Here is an 18,775-nt window from a genome sequence, read left to right on the forward strand (position 1 = left end):
TCATGGAGGAAGAAAATTTCCATGAAGGGAGCGCAGGATTTTCTAGCATTATTAAAAAAAACAATGAAAAAATAAATATGACAAAGTTTTTTCAACTAAAAGTAAGGAGCAGCATTAAAACTTAAAAGGAACTGAAATTATTACGCATATGAGGGGCTCACCTCCTCCTAATACCTCGCTCTCTACGCTAAAGTATTTTTAGAATTTCAACTATTTATTCTACGGCTTTTGTGATTCAAGGGTCATTCATAAGAAATCTGGACAAAATTTATGCTTTAGCGTGAAGAGCGAGGTACTGACGAGGGGGTGAACTCCCCTCATATATGTAATAAAAATATGAGAATACAGAAGTTCCTTACGTAAGCTAATTTGTAAGTTACGTATGTCTTTAACTAATAAAATTTATTTTTACTAATAATTTTACTAATAAAAAAATCCGAAAAAAAATTAAAAGTTCTAGTAGCCTTTTTAGGTAACCAAATAATCGGAGGGTAACTAGACCTCCTTCCCCGCTCCTTTTTTTCTCAAAATCGTTCGATCAAAACTATGAGAAAGCCGTTTAGCCAAAAAAAAAAATATGCAAATTTCGTTTTAATTATTCATCTGCGGAGAGCATAAATCAAAACATACATTGATTAAAAAACGTTAAGAAATTAAATTAAATAAAAACAAGTGTTTTTTAACTTAAAGTAAGGAGTGACATTAAAACATGAAACGAACAGAAATTACTTCATTTATGAAAGGGGCTGCTTCCTCATCAACGCCCCGCTCTTCACGCTAAAGTCTGACTCTTTCTCCTAACTCTATTTTTTAAAACAGTAAAAAAATTTCAGCGTAAAGAGTGGGGTGTTCACGAGGAAGCAGTCCCTTTCACATACGAAGTAATTTCTGTTCGTTTTAAGTGTTAATGTCACTCCTTACTTTCAGTTATTTTTTTTTCATTTAATTTGTAAGAAAACTTTGGTTTTCTAAGAATCCTTGAAGAAAGATTTCAACTAAGTTCGGTGTTTAGTTTCGAATTAATCAACTGAGGTATTTTAAATAGCCTATCCCTAGGAAAAAAATATTTTAAATGCACTCTATGCATGCCATCACAGTTGCATATACATGGGCATTTTGTACTTGAGAATGATAGTGCTCTTTTGCTCATTTTCTCTTCTCCCTTGGTCGGTAACCAAGCTTTGCAAGACGCAGCCAAATATATTGCTATTTCTCGGCTGAAGCATCTCACCAAAGGAAGCTGTCAATCAAAACCTTTCACAAGACTTGGTAATTGGTGCTATTTGAAGTTTTGACAATCGACGATCTCTAGAGAATTAAAAGACAGAAGGCTAACCTTACTTCAATTTTGAAGCTCGATGTTTTCAAGTTCACTTAATCACGGCCTTAAGGGGGTAAACTGGAAATCCTGAAAAACGCTTAGAGTGGAGATATTGGAATAAAACTTGATGGGTGTAATAAGCAAATGTCGTATATATGGGATTGATAAAACCGGACTAGATCTTCTCTATTCTGGGGAGTTAGGAGGGGGGTCCAGTGCTTTGGCGAGTTTGGTGCTTCTGGACGTGCTAGGACGATGAAAATTGGTAGGCATGGCAGGGACCTGCAGAAATTGACTTGATATAGTCGTTTACACCGATTCCACCATCTTAGATGCTGAAAGGAGAGGAATTTTTTTAATTACGAGTGGGTGATCGGATCTGAATAAATTTTGATATTTAGAAGGACCATGTGTCTCAGAGCACTTATTTTAAATCCCGATCTGCATTAGGCCACTGATTTTCCTTCTAAATCAATTGATTGATTCTTAGAATTTTGCTAGAGCTCTTGCATTAGAAGCTCTTGGCTCTTGGCTTTTCAGTCCTCGTCCCAGATGGTATTTGAGCTGTTTTTTGTTTTTTTTTTGGTTCCTAGTACCCCGGCTTAAGCTTATTCCTAGAAAGTGGTAAGGGTCTAACCTCTGTGGTTTTACGGAACTGTGGACTTTAGGCCGGATTGATGGATATGACTTTGCATTTTGGAAAGCTTCGTAGAACTCTTGCCTGGGGCCAAAAAGGATGGTTTTTGCTTGTCCTTGAGCCAGAGCCTATAGTCGGTGAAGTGAAGTGGAGTTTTATAGCAGAAATGGTGTGAAGTGTGAATTGGAGTTCTATGTCAGAGAAAACTATCTGAAGTTATGCAGTCAAGATTTCGTTTCATCAAACCATGTTTCTGCTTTCGAGTGGAAAGCTCCGTTCTAGTAAGCCAGCAGACAGGCACCAGTTTCAATTTGAAGATGAACTAAAATCGATATGTGTTAAATATATGTAGCAGATACCTGGCCCCACAGCCAATATATCCTCTTTGAGTATAAATAGAAAAATTTTCCCACGGCCCCAAAAGCGCAGCTATGTATTGTTTCTACCTATTTCTGTTCGGGATTTCAGCTGAGTTTGTCATTCAGTTTTTCGGACTTGGGGCTGGGGTAGAGAAATGGTATCAGATATACCTCTTAAACTTTAAAAGTTTTTTCATTGCTAAGGAAATTAGAGTTTATCCTTTGCATATTTCTAGGTGACGACGTTTGAAACTTGGCCTACGGCAAAATAGTCAACTTTTGAACTAAGACAGATACATATATTTTTTTGACGGCAGTCGATAGTTCTTGATGAGTTGATCAAAGTATATGGCATCCGTTTTTTGGTAGAAAAATTCTTTTATACGATATACCAGTTGAAAGTTTTAAGGGGTTGACAGCTTCAGTAGTAAGGAACACATCGAAACCAAAAATGACCCGATACAGAAATAGTATCAGATGTGCCCCTTATACTTATTAAATAAAAAAAACAAGTTTTTTTAACTGAAAGTAAGGAGCGACATTAAAACTTAACGCGCAGAAATTACTTCGTATATGAAAGAGGCTGCTTCCTCATCAGCGCCCCATTCTTTACACTAAAGTTTGACTCTTTCTCTCAATTCTTCTTTTTAAAACAGTAAAAAACTTTAGCGTAAAGAGCGGGGCGTTTTTTTTTTTAAATTTTTTTTAGAACAGGTAAATAAAACTTAAAAAAATATTTGTAAAGTCGAAGGATTGTAATCTTACTCCAACTAGGATTGTTAGATTAAAATAAAAAAAAATCTAGTCTTTTATAACAAAAAAAAAGAGATGAAAATATTGATGGGCAGAGTTGGAGTTATAAGATTGTATTGTAAAGAACTTGAAATAGTCATATAAATCCAGCAAAAATAACAAGAATCGTATGGGTACGAGTAAATACAACATATGTATTATATTACTTACAGGGTTTAGCATGAAATTTTGTTCATAATATATTAATTTTTCTTTTTCTGGTCAATATGAATACAGCTGGAACTGAGGTCAAGGCAGAAGAACATTTAGAGCCTTGAGCACCTGACAATAAAACAGTCAAAAGAAATTCAAGCTGTTGACAAAATTAAAGAAACAGATGAAGAATACAGAGATTTGCTTATTTCGCTGTTTATTTTTTATTTTTTGCTTTGTCTTTTTTCTTCATTCTTTGATTTCTCATTTTTTCACTTAACGTGTTTGTTTTATTTATCTTCTTTTCTTTATTATTTGCTTTCTTTATTTTTTCGTTTCGCTTGTTTTTGCTTTGTCTTTTTTCTTCATTCTTTCTGGGTTTTTTTCGTACGTGTTCTGATCTGGTTATATTATATAATCATATAAATTTTTTAATTAACTCCTAGCTCCACTCCCCTCCCCCCTCTCTCTCTCTTTCTCTCTCTCTGAAATCTTAATCTAAAGGTAAGTATACAAACTTAGTCTTCCCTTCTACTCTTCAAGTCTCTCTGGAATCAAAAGATATTTCTTCATTCGCTTAGACTTTGAATGAAACATAGTCCTTCATTTGAACAATTTTGACATTCCTTCAAATGATAGAGGTTAAATGGCAAATTACCCCCTCCTCTCTTTCGAACACAGTAGAAATTGGATCTCAACCAGGGTCCACATGGACCTTAGGGGTCCATGTAATAATTTCGGGGGTCCAGAGGCAAAACACAACAAATTGGGGGTCCACAATGATATTTTGGGGGTCCATGAAGAAAACCAACTCAGAACGCTCTTTATTTTTTAAAATTCAATTTCTACTGTAATATACATTACTTTGAAAAATATATATTAATAATTCTTTCATCATTTTTTTCAAACTTTCTTTTGACTTGTAAATTCACCCATCAGTCAGTGGCAAGAACAAGCCTAGGTGAAAATCTTTTAACTTTTCTCTAAACTTATTTTCCTGTATAAAAGAATGAAGAGGAAAATGGCTAATTTTTCCCGTTTTGATATAAATTTAAAATATTAATTTATATCTTGGCAGTATCTGATATAATTATCAGCTGATGAAGTTTAAATTTCAACGGTGACCCAAATGATAATAATGTATTATTTTTATTTTTTTTTCTTATCATTCATGTTATATTAACTAAACATTTTTTTTTTACCTCTAACATTTACCATACGCTGTGTTTCTAAATGTTTTTTTTTTCAAAAAAATCTCTAAAAATGAATAGCAATTTATAGGTGGCCGCACGCGTAAGTCGTTACGTGCCATATTAGTTACGCGCCATTGTAGTTGTGTCCCTGTGTACCACCTATGAATATAGATAGATTTATATATGTGTTTTAAACTACGTAAAACTTGCGAATATACAACATTCTTGGCTTTCCCATTGTCTGTGCATATACAAAGCCTTATGTACTAATAATGACGTCATATGCAAACGCTCTTTTTACAAACAAACAAACATGCATACACACAACTCGTTTTTATATAGATAGATAGATAGATAGATACAATACAAATTAACTGCGTAAAACTTGCGAATATACAACATTCTTCGCTGTCCAATTGTCGCTGCATGTAAATAGATTGTCAGGTTTACCGACCCTCGAACATGCAACGTACAACATTTTTCTAAATGTTGTATACCACATTTTTCTAATGATTGACCTTGAGCTTGGTTAATGGTGATTGCAAATGCTTATCGAATTGGGAATTGCAATCTTTTAAATTGAAAAGGCAAATCCGTTGGAATCATGGGAATGCGAGGAATAAGAACAGCCTCACCCTCAAAAGGCCCTGTCAAGATTGTGGCCTCTGTTAGGTTTTCCATTGTTTTTTTACGGCAAGTCGCGTGCCATTGCAAAGCTTTGGTGGGTTGAAATTTCTTAAAAGTATTGTTGGTACGCCTATTTTTAGTTGTAGCACGTGTGGTGGAATCCCTGAAAGATCCACGGAATTTAAAAATTCAGATGGATAATTAACCGCTTCATTTGGTTCCAAAACTGTGTCGACTGACTTGTAAAGGACTGCCTGGTCTCGAATCTTGGTCAAAACAATATTGTTGATTTCGTGGACGTCTATATTTTTGGGTGCAAGAATCGCTCTTTCACTTTGCCATTTATTATTTTTATAATTGTTTAGAATATTCGGAAATACATTTTCAATCAATTCAGTTTTGGACGTCACTAAATTACAGAAATCAGAAGGTAGTTATATACGTCCTGAAATTGAGTCTACTGGGAGCTTTCCGTTTCCAATTGCCAGCAATTGATCTGAAAATGTTTGACCAGAGTCATCGTTTTGCAATCGGACACGCATATTTGTAGTTAATTTTAATGTTTTTGCGTGTGCCCATAAATTAGAATTTTTCAGGCAAGCATTCATTTCGTCTGCAGGGGATGATCTAGGTATTAATTGTAATGTTCGCCTGAAATCTCCTGCAAGCAATATTAATGTGCTACCAAAGGGTTTCGAATTCCCTCGCAAATCTTTCAAACATTGATCCATAACCTCGAGCGGTTTTTTGTGTGCCATTGTGCACTCGTCCAAAATAATAAGTTTGCATTGCTGCAATACTTTACCCATCTCAGATGATTTGGAAATATTGCACGTGGGAGTTTCTGTAGAATGCAAATTCAGAGGCAATTTCAAAGCGGAATGAGCAGTTCTTCCACCAGGCAGCAATGTTGCGGCTATTCCGGACGTCGCAATTGCCAACGCTATATCATTTTTTGATCGAATTGATGCCAGAATCAGTTCTATCACAATCGTTTTACCAGTACCTCCTGGCGCATCCAAAAAGAAAATTTCTCTAACGTTGTTATTGACACAATGCATTATCGTATCATAAATGTCTTTTTGTTCCGACGTTAACTTGGAAATGTTACTTTGTACATACGACAATAGATCACTCGTACTGTAACTTTGTTCACGATCCAATTCTACATATGTCGAAACAGCAGCGATACGGTTAGGTGAAGGCATTCCCAAATCCTGAAGAGGTTTGTTTGCCATACTTACGCACAAATCTTCTATAATAACTAAAGTGTAGTTATAAATTTCAGATGTAAAATCAAAAGTCATATGTGACGTCTCTAACTGTTTTCGATGGAGTATATCTTCGGACATTTTTGACTTATATTTTTCCCATAACTCTGTAGGAGCTGATGGAGAGTTGACGTTTCGCACACGTCATTGATGCAGTTATCCCAGTGTTGGTCATTCTCCCATAAATTCAGAGCTTGGCATGTACTACGGTAAGTGTCATCTATAGTACCGTTTATAGTTCTCAAATACTCAAAGGATGTCGGACCAGGTACATTCACCAAAAGCAGGCGTAGAAATTAGCATTCATGTTGATTGGGGTGAACGGTGTAGAGTCTTCCTATCGTGGTATCTTTGAAGATGGTAGGTTGGCTGTCGACTGACTTACCCTGCTTTCGACGTTCAAATACTTTATTTTTAGTATTCCACGTGTAATACGAAGGCACTTCAGTATACAGCAGTTTTTTTGCAAAAGAATCATTTTTGCATAGCGAAAAGAAAGCGGTTAACTTTGTATCCGGTGGATTCAGGGCTCTTTGTTGCACGTTGGTTTCCGAGAAATAAACACGTTGACCATTCTGTAAATATACCGCTAAGTGAACAACAGCTGGACTACGTTCATGTATCAGAAATGAAAGAATTCGCCAAACAGCTTCATTACTGCTTATGTATCTTCCAGCCTGATATTGTACGATTTCGTCGATATATTCGATTTCGGGCTGCAAGCTAAAAACTGCCTTGTCACTGCCTTTGTTGACGTATTTACATATGTATTTGATTGCCTTTACGGAGTTACAGTATTCAGCGTTTATGTGTACATTAAATGTTCTTGACAATAATGGGGAATATGGAACAACCCACTGGTTATCTACTTCGATGGTGGTACCGTTACGCTTCTTTATTATTGCTGTTTTACCGCCATCTTCAGTAGATCTTCTTCTATATTGTGGGTAACCATCATTGCCAGTAATTGTGTTGGATACTAAAAGTCGAGGATATTGCTTTGTGCACCTTCCTTTGGCCATGCATGGTGAATTTTCGTTCAGTGCACCGCAAGGTCCATTTATCATATTTTTAACAATAATATCATGTAACCCCTTATCGACATTTTCATCAGGTATTTCAGTGGAAATCACATCATAAATTTCGTTAGAAGTAATTTTTTTATGTAGCCAGATTAGTATATGTGCGTGTTGCAAACCTCGTTTTTGCCATTCCACTGAGTACATCCAGCATCGCACTGACCCAAACACTACAAGTTTTACTATGTAGTTTTTCAGTGATTTCAACTTTTGCCGGAAGACATGGGCCGTAATGTCATGTCTATGAACCGCCGATTGTCCTTGAAGTAAAAGCTGCTGTATCTCGTCCCAAGATTCATTACATGTAAATGTAATAAATAAATCTGGACGACCATAGAAACGAACATACGCAATAGCATCTTGAGCATTTTCATGCATATGACGGGGACTCTCAGCATATGACGAAGGTAAAATTGTTAATCTTCCAACGTTTGTGGTATTACCGTCATTTACAACTGCATCTCGCAAATGAATGTGTTGTTCAGAGCGGAGCTTGGTCTGATTCAGGCGGATATATAGCAAACGTTCTGATTCAATTTTAGCATATATATCAACGATGTATTGGTGAAACAATTGACGGCATTTTAAAATATAATTTTCTTCATCCTGCCGAATCATTAGTTTATAGGAATAATACTGCATTGCACTGCATTTCTTATTCATTTCTTTGTTAGTGGCTGGATTCATCAATTTAATATTAAAGTGATAGCCGTCGGCTCCATCCCAAAAAATGATAGGATATTGTAGGGCATCGTAGCATCGATTTGTTTCAGCAAGTCTTAACAACTGAGCGTTTCGCTTATGAAGAATAATATCTCGAGGTAAAAACTGATCACCGACCATAACGATTGCCACTTCGTCGATAGTTGGAGCATTTTATCTACGCACATGTTGGCCAGGAGGCGTTTTGTCAGCGGAAATAACAATTTGATGCGTATCAGTAGGCATCAAATCGATGGCTGTTTTGAACAGACGCACTAAATTATTATTTTCTCGGAAAAGATGTTGCAATTGGGAAACGATTGTCCTTTCAATGTTGGGAGAAATTTCGCAACGTGCATTCAATTCAGAATTTCTATCACTGATTAAGTACAATTGTAAAAATTTATGATTCTCGCCTGAGAATGGTAGAAGGGACCCTATTCTATGATAAATTTGCCCTTTTACTTTGAAAGTAGACATAAATTGATCTGGATTTTCGATTTGGGCTTCAAACGACGTCATTAGGAGACATGAGTTATATTTTCTGATTTGTGATAAAAACGCTTAGATTCTGACGTAGTTCCAGTAAGGAAAGTCTTCAATGGCTCTGGTGGTGTAGCCAATAGAGGAAGTTTAACTTTTCCTGAGGCGCAACACATTCCCATTGTTTCACCATTGAAATTCAAGGCCTTGCAATAGGGACAAATTTTAGACATAGTCCCGATTTGAACAAATCTACTCAAGCTATAATCATCGACTGGGCTGTACCTGAATGCCAGGCGACAACTTTCAGGTTGCTCTGATTCCTCGGCACGCTTGCTTTTCTTACTTTCTCTATCAGCAGCAAGCCTGATTTCTTGCTGTTCTTGTGATTCCTCGGCACGCCTTCTTTTTTCACTTTCTCTTTTAGCAGCAAGTCTGGTTTCATGTTGCTCTGGCAGTTCCTCGGCATGCCTTCTTTTTTCACTTTCTCTTTTAGCAGCGAGTCTGGTTTCATGTTGCTCTGGTAGTTCCTCGGCACGCCCTTTTTTCACTTTCTCTTATAGCAGCAAGTCTGGTTTCGCGTTGCTCTGGTAGTTCCTCGGCACGCTTTCTGTTCTTTCTTTCTCTATCAGCCTCAAGCCTGTTTTCTTGCTGTTCTTTTGATTCCTCGGCAATTATATATTTTCAAGAGCTTTCCCCAGGTGCTGTGGGAGGTCAAATTAACTTCAAAGGCAAAGTTATTGGGTCTGTCAACTATGCTGAACAAAATGGTTACGGTATCTCTAAGTTTTGATAAAACGATTTAGGGAGGGGGAAAGGGCTCGGAAGGGGGCATAGTTGCCATCCTCATTGAAAAATACATATTCTGGGAAAGTCCACATTTTTGCAGATCGGAGCCTTAGCCCCATACAATTGCGTTCTCTGATACGCTAAATCTGATGGTGTTATTTTTGTTAAGGATCTTTGTGATTTTTATGGAGTATTTTCCCCTTTTTTCAAAAATTAAGCAAATTTTCTCAGGCTTGTAGTCTTTGAAAAGTAACACTGGACTTAGAGTATCTTATATATTTGGTACCAGCATAATAAGTCAATCCTTTTAATATGTCTGTTGTTTTTTAGAGTTTCGGTTACTATTGAGCAGGAGCGGATCCAGGATTTTCTTTAGGGGGGGGCGCATAATAGGTTGCTCTGATAAACTTGAGAACAAAGAAATGCCTGCAATTTAAAGGGAACCTCGACAACTATGCGCCGTAAGTAGGTAGTGGAAATGGTCGTAATCTAATCCAAAACCTGGTGAGGGTTAAAGTTCTAATAAAGCTGTTGAAATTGAAATGGTATAAAAATATTGATACAAAAATAGTGTTATAAGAACCATCCCGCCATAAAAAAAAAATAATAAAAAGCTGCTCGCCATCTATAAAAAATGATATTTAATATTTTCTGCATAATTTTTGGCCTTTACACTTCTGACCATTATAGATAGAAATGCATAGAAAACATTTAAAACGAGAGTTTTAAGTACAGGCAATAAAGCATTAACTAACCTCTGTTTCTTTTTAAAAATAGTGTTTTAATAAACAGTGTCAACTTTGACGAAATCTAAAAAAATTACTAATCAAAATTCTACTTTTCATAACAACGTAGCGTATCTTTCCATGTTTTAAAGTTCGATATATTTCACTTAAATTATAGAATTTACACTTTTATAAGGAAAAAAGTCTATTTCTCAATTTCTACTCTCGCCACATCTATTTATTAAAAAGTTGATGTCTACCTCAATATTTAGGTGAATGTTTGTAACGGCTAGTCCTGGCAGTCTAGAGTCATATCAGTTTAGAGCTCTTCATTGTGTTGCGAGAGCAACACTTTAATTTTGTCCCGTTTTTTTTTTTTTTTTTTTTTCCTATGCCGCCGATCTTAGCTTATTCCTGGAAACAGGTAAGGGTCTAACCTGTGTGGTTTTTACGGAAAGTGTGGACCTCCGGCCGGATTGATGAATATGACATTACATTTTGGAAAGCTCAGCAGAACTCTTGCCTGGGGCCAAAAAGGATGGTTTTGCTTGTCCACGAGCCAGAGCCTATGGTGTGCGAAGTGAAGTGGAGTTATATAGCCTATGTCAGAGAGGAGTGTCTGAACTTGTGCAGCCAAGCTTTCGTTTCATCAAACCATGTTTCTGCTTTCGAGTGGAAAGCTCTGTTCTAGCAGGCAAGCAGGCAGGCACCACTTTCAAATTGAAGATGGACTAAAATCTTTAAGTGTTAAATATATGCGGCAGTTACCCGGCCCCACAGCCAATATATCTTCTTTGAGTGATAAATAGAAAAATTTACAGAAGCAAAAATGTGGCATTTTCCCACGGGTCCGAAAGTACTGTCATCTATTGTTTCTACCCATTTATGTTCGTAATTTCAGCTGAGTTTATCATTCGGTTTTTCGGACTTGGGATTGCGGTTGAGAAATGGTATCAGATGTGCCTAACAAAATTTAAAAGTTCTCTCATTGCTAAAGAAATTGAAGCTTACCCTTTGCTCTTTTCTAAGTGGTGACGTTAGAAAGTTGGCCTTCGGCAAAAAAAAATCAACTTCTGAACTAAGACAGATAGAATTTTTTTCGACGGCAATCGATAGTTCTTAATGAGCTGATCAAAGTATATGACATCCATTTTTTGGTACAAAAATTCCTTCATGAGGTATATCAGTTTGAAAGTTTCAAGGGGCTGACAACTTCAGTAGTAAGGTACACACTGAAACGAAATCTAGGCCGATACAAATTGTGAGACATATAGAGGAATTGTAAGCAACAGTCGGCTTTTAGGTAATAATGAACTTCGGCAATGAGGGGTTAGCAACTTTTGCTAGTTGGTGTATCTATTATTTGTTTCCAGTGTATTTGACGGTAAAGCCAATTTAGTTCCAATGGTAAGACATGGAAGGGACTTGTAAGTAATAGTCTGTTGTTAGGCTACAGTCAACTTCAGCGATGAGGGGTTTGCAAGTATACTAGTTGATGTACCCATTTATTTGTTTCCGGTGAACTTGATGCCTATCACAGGGACTTATAAGTAAGAATCGGTTCACTTTGGGTGAGAAACGGCTGTTAGCTCATAATTATCTTCGGCAATGAGGGGTTTGCCAATTTTGCTAGTTGGTGTACCTATTATTTGTTTCCGGTGTATTTGATGGTTAAACCCATTTGGTTCCAGGGGTAAGACATGTAGGGGACTTGTAAGTAATAATAGACTATTGGGCTACAATCATCTTCAGCGATGAGGGGTTTGCAACTTTTGCTAGTTGGTGTACCCATTTATTTGTTTCCAGTGAACTTGATGTCTATCACGGGAGAGGGACTTGTAAGTAAGAATCTATTCACTTTGGGCTAGAAATTTGTGCAAATTGGTACACATTGTATTAGATCTCTTTAAATCTGACAGAATCAAGTGTTTACACAACGGGTACAAACGATAACGTAAAACAGTGAGGTAGTTTTGTAATAATTAGTGTCACCAATGGTATTTTTAATTCTGAAAAGTTACAGATAGCTTTATAATACCAACTAGATTATATAAGATATTGTTCCAAGTTTTCATCCGTCACGATGTCTACGATTGAAAAGGATAAAGGTCAACTGGCTGCAAAGTCAATTTAGTCTCTTCTTTCGAAACTATTTAGTTGTTGTTTTTTTCAACGCTGAGGAATAGGCTTTGATCATGTGATTACTGATCGATAGCGAAGAAACAAAACCAAACCAAACAAAACTCTCGCAACATTTTAGTCGGCGAAGCTGGACAAAAGTTACCGCAACAATTCACGTTGCCCGAGCAACGTAAGTCTAGTTTCCTCTTCTATTCATAAAAAAATATTTGAATAAAGACCAAAATTGTCTAAACAATATGAACTCTTATGACGATGCAGATAGGTATTTGCTTCAAACTAAGTATAAGAGTCGAAATACTCCTTAAAAACAAATTATTAAGTGTTTGTTATTTTTGTATTTGATAGGTCTAGATTGGTGATTTAAATTCTCAGGGTTTCAAGCTGTGGTAGATTTCTAATTATTATTTTTTAATCTTGAGATTTTCTGATATTCAATTCAAACATTTAAATCTCAATAGGTCTGTTAAGCACAAATATAAAAATGAGAAATTTGACTCAGATATAGCACTAAGTAAAAAAAATGTCCAGTAAAAATTTTGATTTATAAACAACTAATCGTGGAAATATGATTGGATGAAATGTATCAAAGTAAGTATAAAAATCCTCAGCGGTATATATAGCAGTTTAAACAATTTTATGGACAAATATATGCAACCGCTAAACAAGAACAATACAAAAACATAACTATATTTTGTGATTTGTTGATATTGAGAAGGTGAGAAATTCTGAAGTAATATTGTAGTTGCATTCCATTTCCGTGGTTAACTCAAGGCTTATGAATTTCTACTTTTTATTAACATTTTATTAGAAAATGTTTGAAAAAGAAAATCAATGCCATTCTTCTGATTCAAAATGAGAATTTAGAGACCCATCTATACAAGCTATATAAAAGAAATAAACACACAATTATTTACCATCTTTTATAAACAGTTTTTCGGAAATGTATTTTTCTTAAATGATTACTCCAACCTTGGAAGGAATATTTCGACTCAAATATTTAGTTTTAAGTATATATTTATAAGAACTTTTATTAAATTCCTGAAGAGTTTGGCCTTGATTTTAATGTTTTAAGATGAACAGAGGAGGTGATATGTCATATAATGCAGAGCTTTAATTTGATGAAAATAGGCAGTAAAGTGGTCACCATTTCCTCGCCAAAATCCAGAACTGAAATTAATAATTTTCGCACTTCTCATACATTTACTTCCTATAATACAAATCGCCTAAAAACAATATTGTTGAAGTAATCACCCTGCTTTGCAAAAAAGCAAACCAAAAAACCGAAAACAAACAGCCAAATAAATAATGATATCAATTTCTTCATCTCAGTGTCTTAGCAAAATTCGAAAACAGATTTTTGACAGTAAAAAGAAGTGAATATTTTGCTTTTCAGCCCCGTTGTGACAGCACAATACTGAAATATCATTTCAACAGCCTAAAGAAGTTAAGGTTTTAAATTTCCCCTCCTTTTTATTACGAAATGAAGATTTCGCCTCCCAGTTGGCTTTTGTGGTAATACCGACAGATTCCCTTGATAAACCTAAATTTAATTAAATACTTTTTGGCAGTATGCAATATTAGTAAAATCTAAAAAACCACACAAAGTGACTAAAACCTTGTTTCAAACTTGATAGCAAAAAGAAACAATCGTAATAATTAAAAACTTATTAAAAACCAGTTACAAAAGAATAACTTTTGTCTCAACCCAAATCAGAGCAAATGTTCCCAAACACAAATCCACCAACTCACTCAGGGGGTGCGCGCCCCCAGCTCCTCCTCCCATGGATCTACTGCTGCTATTGAGCCACGTTCTCCTTAGTTACAGTCTGTACCCATGAACTATCTGATGACCGACATATTTACATAGAACCTTAAATGCTGAATAGAGATAAAATCATCATATATTTGGTCTATTATCATGTAAAATAAAGCAATGAAAATCACTTCAAAGTATTTTGTTTTTGATGTTCCAAAATCAAAATAGGAATGAGCGATTTAAAAACGATAAACAGCTAGAAAAATTGGAAGAATGTGACAAAATTGGCTTACTATTAAATTGAAAGTCTAGAGATAATCGTAGCTTCTCCTTTGGCAGTTGCATCAGCCTTAACATATGACAACATTTTTGCCATTCCTAGTCACAATAAGAGAGGAGGAATCCGCATCCAATTGTTTCATTCCCATTTTGGTTTGCAAAATGGAGTTTTCAATATCATATGTTCGCCAGCGTACCATAGTATAAAGTTGCAAAACTGTATTTAAATTGTGGAACGAACAGTGAGCCTTCCAATAACTCTAGTTTCGGGTAGATCAAGGGAAAAGAAAGAAATTCGGGGAATTTTCAAGGATTCGGGGAACGTCATTTTTTTTCGGGGATTTTTCTAGATTTTCGGGGAAATCCCCGAAAATTCGGGGATAGTGGAAGCACTGATATATATATATATATATATATATATATATATATATATATACATTTTTATTTTTTAAAGATATCCCATGTCTGCTCCAAGTAAGAAGAGGTGCCGACAGTACTCCACTGAATATTTGTCTTACGGATTTATTCCAGCATCACAAAATAAAACGAAACCAATGTGCCTCATAGGATTTACTGTCAAATGATGGCATGAAACCAAATAAACTAAAAAATCCATCTTGAAAAGAAGCACATAGAAAAGAAAGATAAATCCAGAAGAATACTTTAAAAAACTTCGTGATGATTTCCAAAAAAGAAAAAGGGTGTCTCAAGTGTTTGATAACATAGTGAGTAAAATGAGTGATGGTTTCCTGGCATCATATGAAATAAGCAAAATAATTGTAAAGGCCGGAAAACCCCATAATATTGGTGAAACAGCAATTCTACCCGCAGTTTCTACTATAATTTTGTTCCCAATTCTTCTGTGTCACATCGCATTGATGAAATGGCAGAGGATGTAGAAAAACATTTGATTGCTTATTTGCAAGTGAAACAGTTTGCCCTTCAACTTGATGAACCCACTTTAAGAGATAATGAGGCCATTTTTTTAGCATATGTTAGATTTAACAATGAAGAACCCAAAGAGGCAATGCTTTTTGCTAGAAGTCTTACGACAGACACAAAAGGTGAAACAATTTTAATGAAGTTGCTACTTATTTCCAAGAAAACAATATCCTACTCAAAAATATAATTGCCTGTGCTACTGATGGGGCACCATCTATGACAGGCAGATACGAAAGTTTTATTGCACATTTAAAAAAAGCAGTCCCAGAAGTATATTGTATTCACTGTGTGATACACCGTCAACACATCGTTGCAAAGAAAATGAGTGCACGTCTGCATCATGCCCTTACTGTTTTAATAGAAGTAGTTTGCCATATTAAATCAAATTCTCTCCGATACCGCCTTTTTCGTGAATTCTGTAAGCAAAATGGAGAAGAGTTTGATTGGCTTGTATTACATACAGTGGTGAGATTGCTATCAAAGGGGAGTTGTCTTAAGCGTTTCATTGCACTTTGGGAATCTATTGTTTCCTATCTTGCTGACCCACAACATGGAGCAAAACTGCATGCAAGAAATGTGATGTTTTTTGCTTATCAGATATATTTGAAAAATTTAACTCACGTAATAAATAGCTCCAAGGAAACGATTCTGATCTGATATCTATTAAAATTGCTACTTTACTAAGGAAACTAAAGCTGTATAAAAATAATATCAGGCATCGTGCATTTGAACAGTTTCCTTGTTTGGCCTGTGTTAGCAGTGATTTGCAAGATAAAGATTTTGCATTATATGGTGAATATTTGGAAAATATACATGAAGATATGCAAACTCGGTTTAGCGACCTACTCGGGATGGATATACCGATTTGGGTTTCAATTCCTTTCGAAGTTAATGTTGCCGAAATAAACATATCTTTGCAAGAGTCCCACATCGAATTACAAAGTGATGAAATAATGCGTGCAAAATTCAAAGATCGAAAGTACAATATACGGAAAACAAATGAGGTTGCTGCAAAGTACCCTTTCCACTGGGATAAAGCGCAGTTCTACGTTATTGTTTTTCCTACATCTTATCTTGTTGAAGCGGGATTTTGTCGCGTTTCTCAAATGTTATCAAAAACTCGCAATAGACTTGACATTGTGAAAAGGGATGATCTTTGACTATCATTATCATCCATAGAACCAAATATAAAGAAACTCATCGAGAAGCATCAACCACAGGGATCTCATTTAATAAACATGACTTTACCTTTTATTTTAATCACAGACTTATTTTCAACTCCTTTATTTTATCCAGTTTATATAAATAATGTAGGAGTGAATTAAACTGCCTAGGGAGCTTTATTCTCCATGAGCTTGAGTTGATTGCCCATGGAAGAAACATTGTAATATTGTAGTTATTATCACAATAATAGTAATAATAATAACAATTATTATCATTATAGTAGAATATTTTATTTGTATTAAATTAGTTTTCATTTAAAATAAAGATTAATTGTATATTATTTCTTTGATAATTAAAACCTTAAGATTTATATTAGTGAAGAATAGAAAATTGTTCTTATGTTCAATAGCTATGAAGGGATCCATCAAGATAAAAAGAAGGGAAAAGGGGTCCATGGGTAAAAAAGGTTAAGAACCACTGGTCTAAACAGAACTTTTGATGCTTCATGTATCCCTTCCTCTTCTTCTTATGGAGATAATTGCTGAGCCTTCCTATTTAATGCTCATTTAATGTACTAGTACTGAGCATCAACGGATAAATTATTAAATGAATCAAGTCATTCACATGAAGTTTTTAAATTATTCCTTATGTTTCTTACGAATAACGTGTTTGTGTAGATGTGGAATATACCACACTACAATTCTATGTCCTCATCAAGGCCGTATCCAGGAGAGGATTTTAACGGTTTTAACCCCCAACCCTCCTGAAATTTTTTTTCCGACTTATAAAACGTAACAAAAATGCATGTAAGTATATTTTTGACGGGTTTTCAATAAAAATTTGTAATATCCTTCCCCAGGACAAAAATTCTGGTTACGCCTTTGGTCCTTATAATACTACGTGGCTGTAATGCTTAGTTGTAGTATGACGGTTGAAACATCGACAGTTTTCAGCACGGACTTTGGCTGAATTTGTTTACCCCTCATTCCAGGCAATCTAATGGTCCTATGACAATTTTTAATTCTTGGTCAACCTGCCTGAGACTCTAGGCAGGGTTGACTTGCTAAAAGATAACAAACAAGTATTGGTCCAATAAGATAGGCACACTTACTCCTGCCCTTTACTTGCGCCATTTAACAAAACACATTGAAAACTATATGTTCTATTACTATCTACCCTAGTTCTACTGCCCATGGATAATGATACATGGACGGATAATAGATATAAATATATATTAACAAATAGACTAACATCATTTTTATATAATCCTAATAAGGGGGGGGGGGTAATGCCAGATTTACCTCTCACTCAATTGGACTGGAGTATCTGTCTTGACTTTTTCTACAATAAGCCATGGCTTGATAACCCCAACTATTCGATTATTATTTCAAAAATCAACTGTGTCTCGTCTTAAGTACAAGAATGTCCTCGGGAGCTGTGAGGCTTTTTGCTAGTTTTTGAATTAGTGGCTATCTGAAATTTCCTCGAAAATAATTTGGTCCTGTTCATGCCAAAATCTTTTTTCTTTCGTTCTTTTAAATAGCAATGGCCTGTAAAAACGGGCCAAGGAAAACCCCTTAGCGCATTGACTGTGCAATCTATTTTAATTAAAGTTTATTTTTTCCCATTTATAGACAGCATGTCCCTAATCTTGGGCCTGACGTAGATAATTTTAGACTTTTGAGAGTGAGCTGGTAGCCTGGTTGGGAACGGGCTAGGTTTGTTGGAATCGGCTAACTGTAATCTTGTAAAGCTTATTTTCCCAACATTTAAGCTGAACCAAAGTCACCTTCACCGTCTAGTCTATTTAGGTATAATTTTGGTAGCCCAATATTGAAGAACCAATTTTGCATTCGATTGTACCCCATCGTGATGCTCTAGGATCGGCCTTGGGCACAGACAAATAATTAAGCACATCTCTGTGACGACCGCTTTCAGAAAAAAAGTACAAAATTTCGCATTTCTCTTAAAACAGAGTTAAAACCTTCACTATGTGGTTTCTCAGGCCCTTTTTGAGGGTGTTTCTCTTCGTACCAAAACTGTGCAAATTTGTTTACTCCAATAAATATTTTGTTCAGATGAACCGTCTCGTGACACTCAACGAACAACTCAGGGTACGAAAAAAGAATTAAGCATATATCCATGACGATCCGTTTCAGATAAAAGTACAAGATTTTGTATTCGTATAGACAGAGAGCCGATATCTCTGTAATGAGGTTATCAGGCCTTTTTCGAGGGTGCTTTTCTTCGTCTCAAAATGGTGTAAATGTTGTTACCGAAATAACTTTTTTATAAATAGCTTTAAAGATGAATGATTTTAAACTAGATATCATCATAAAAGTTTAATTGTTTTGATGTGTA

The 18,775-nt window shown here is 35.5% G+C and overlaps 1 protein-coding gene across 1 annotated transcript; it reads left to right on the top strand.

The window, feature by feature from the left end:
• Positions 1-1,998: 1,998 nt before the first annotated feature.
• On the top strand, positions 1,999-16,410 carry LOC136030684 (SCAN domain-containing protein 3-like). Its single transcript, XM_065709750.1, has 2 exons — positions 1,999-2,127; positions 15,883-16,410. The coding sequence occupies exons 1-2, from the start codon at positions 1,999-2,001 to the stop codon at positions 16,408-16,410; spliced, it is 657 nt and encodes a 218-aa protein (XP_065565822.1).
• Positions 16,411-18,775: the final 2,365 nt, after the last annotated feature.

This window comes from Artemia franciscana, chromosome 8, assembly GCF_032884065.1.
Source record: "Artemia franciscana chromosome 8, ASM3288406v1, whole genome shotgun sequence".
NCBI lineage: Eukaryota > Metazoa > Arthropoda > Branchiopoda > Anostraca > Artemiidae > Artemia > Artemia franciscana.

Coding starts and splice junctions, on each gene's coding strand:
- LOC136030684 (XM_065709750.1), top strand. CDS start 1,999: ATGGATATGACTTTGCATTTTGGAAAGCTTCGTAGAACTCTTGCCTGG. Junction 2,128..15,882: donor GGAGTTTTATAGCAGAAATG/GTGTGAAGTGTG, acceptor CGTAATAAATAG/CTCCAAGGAAACGATTCTGA.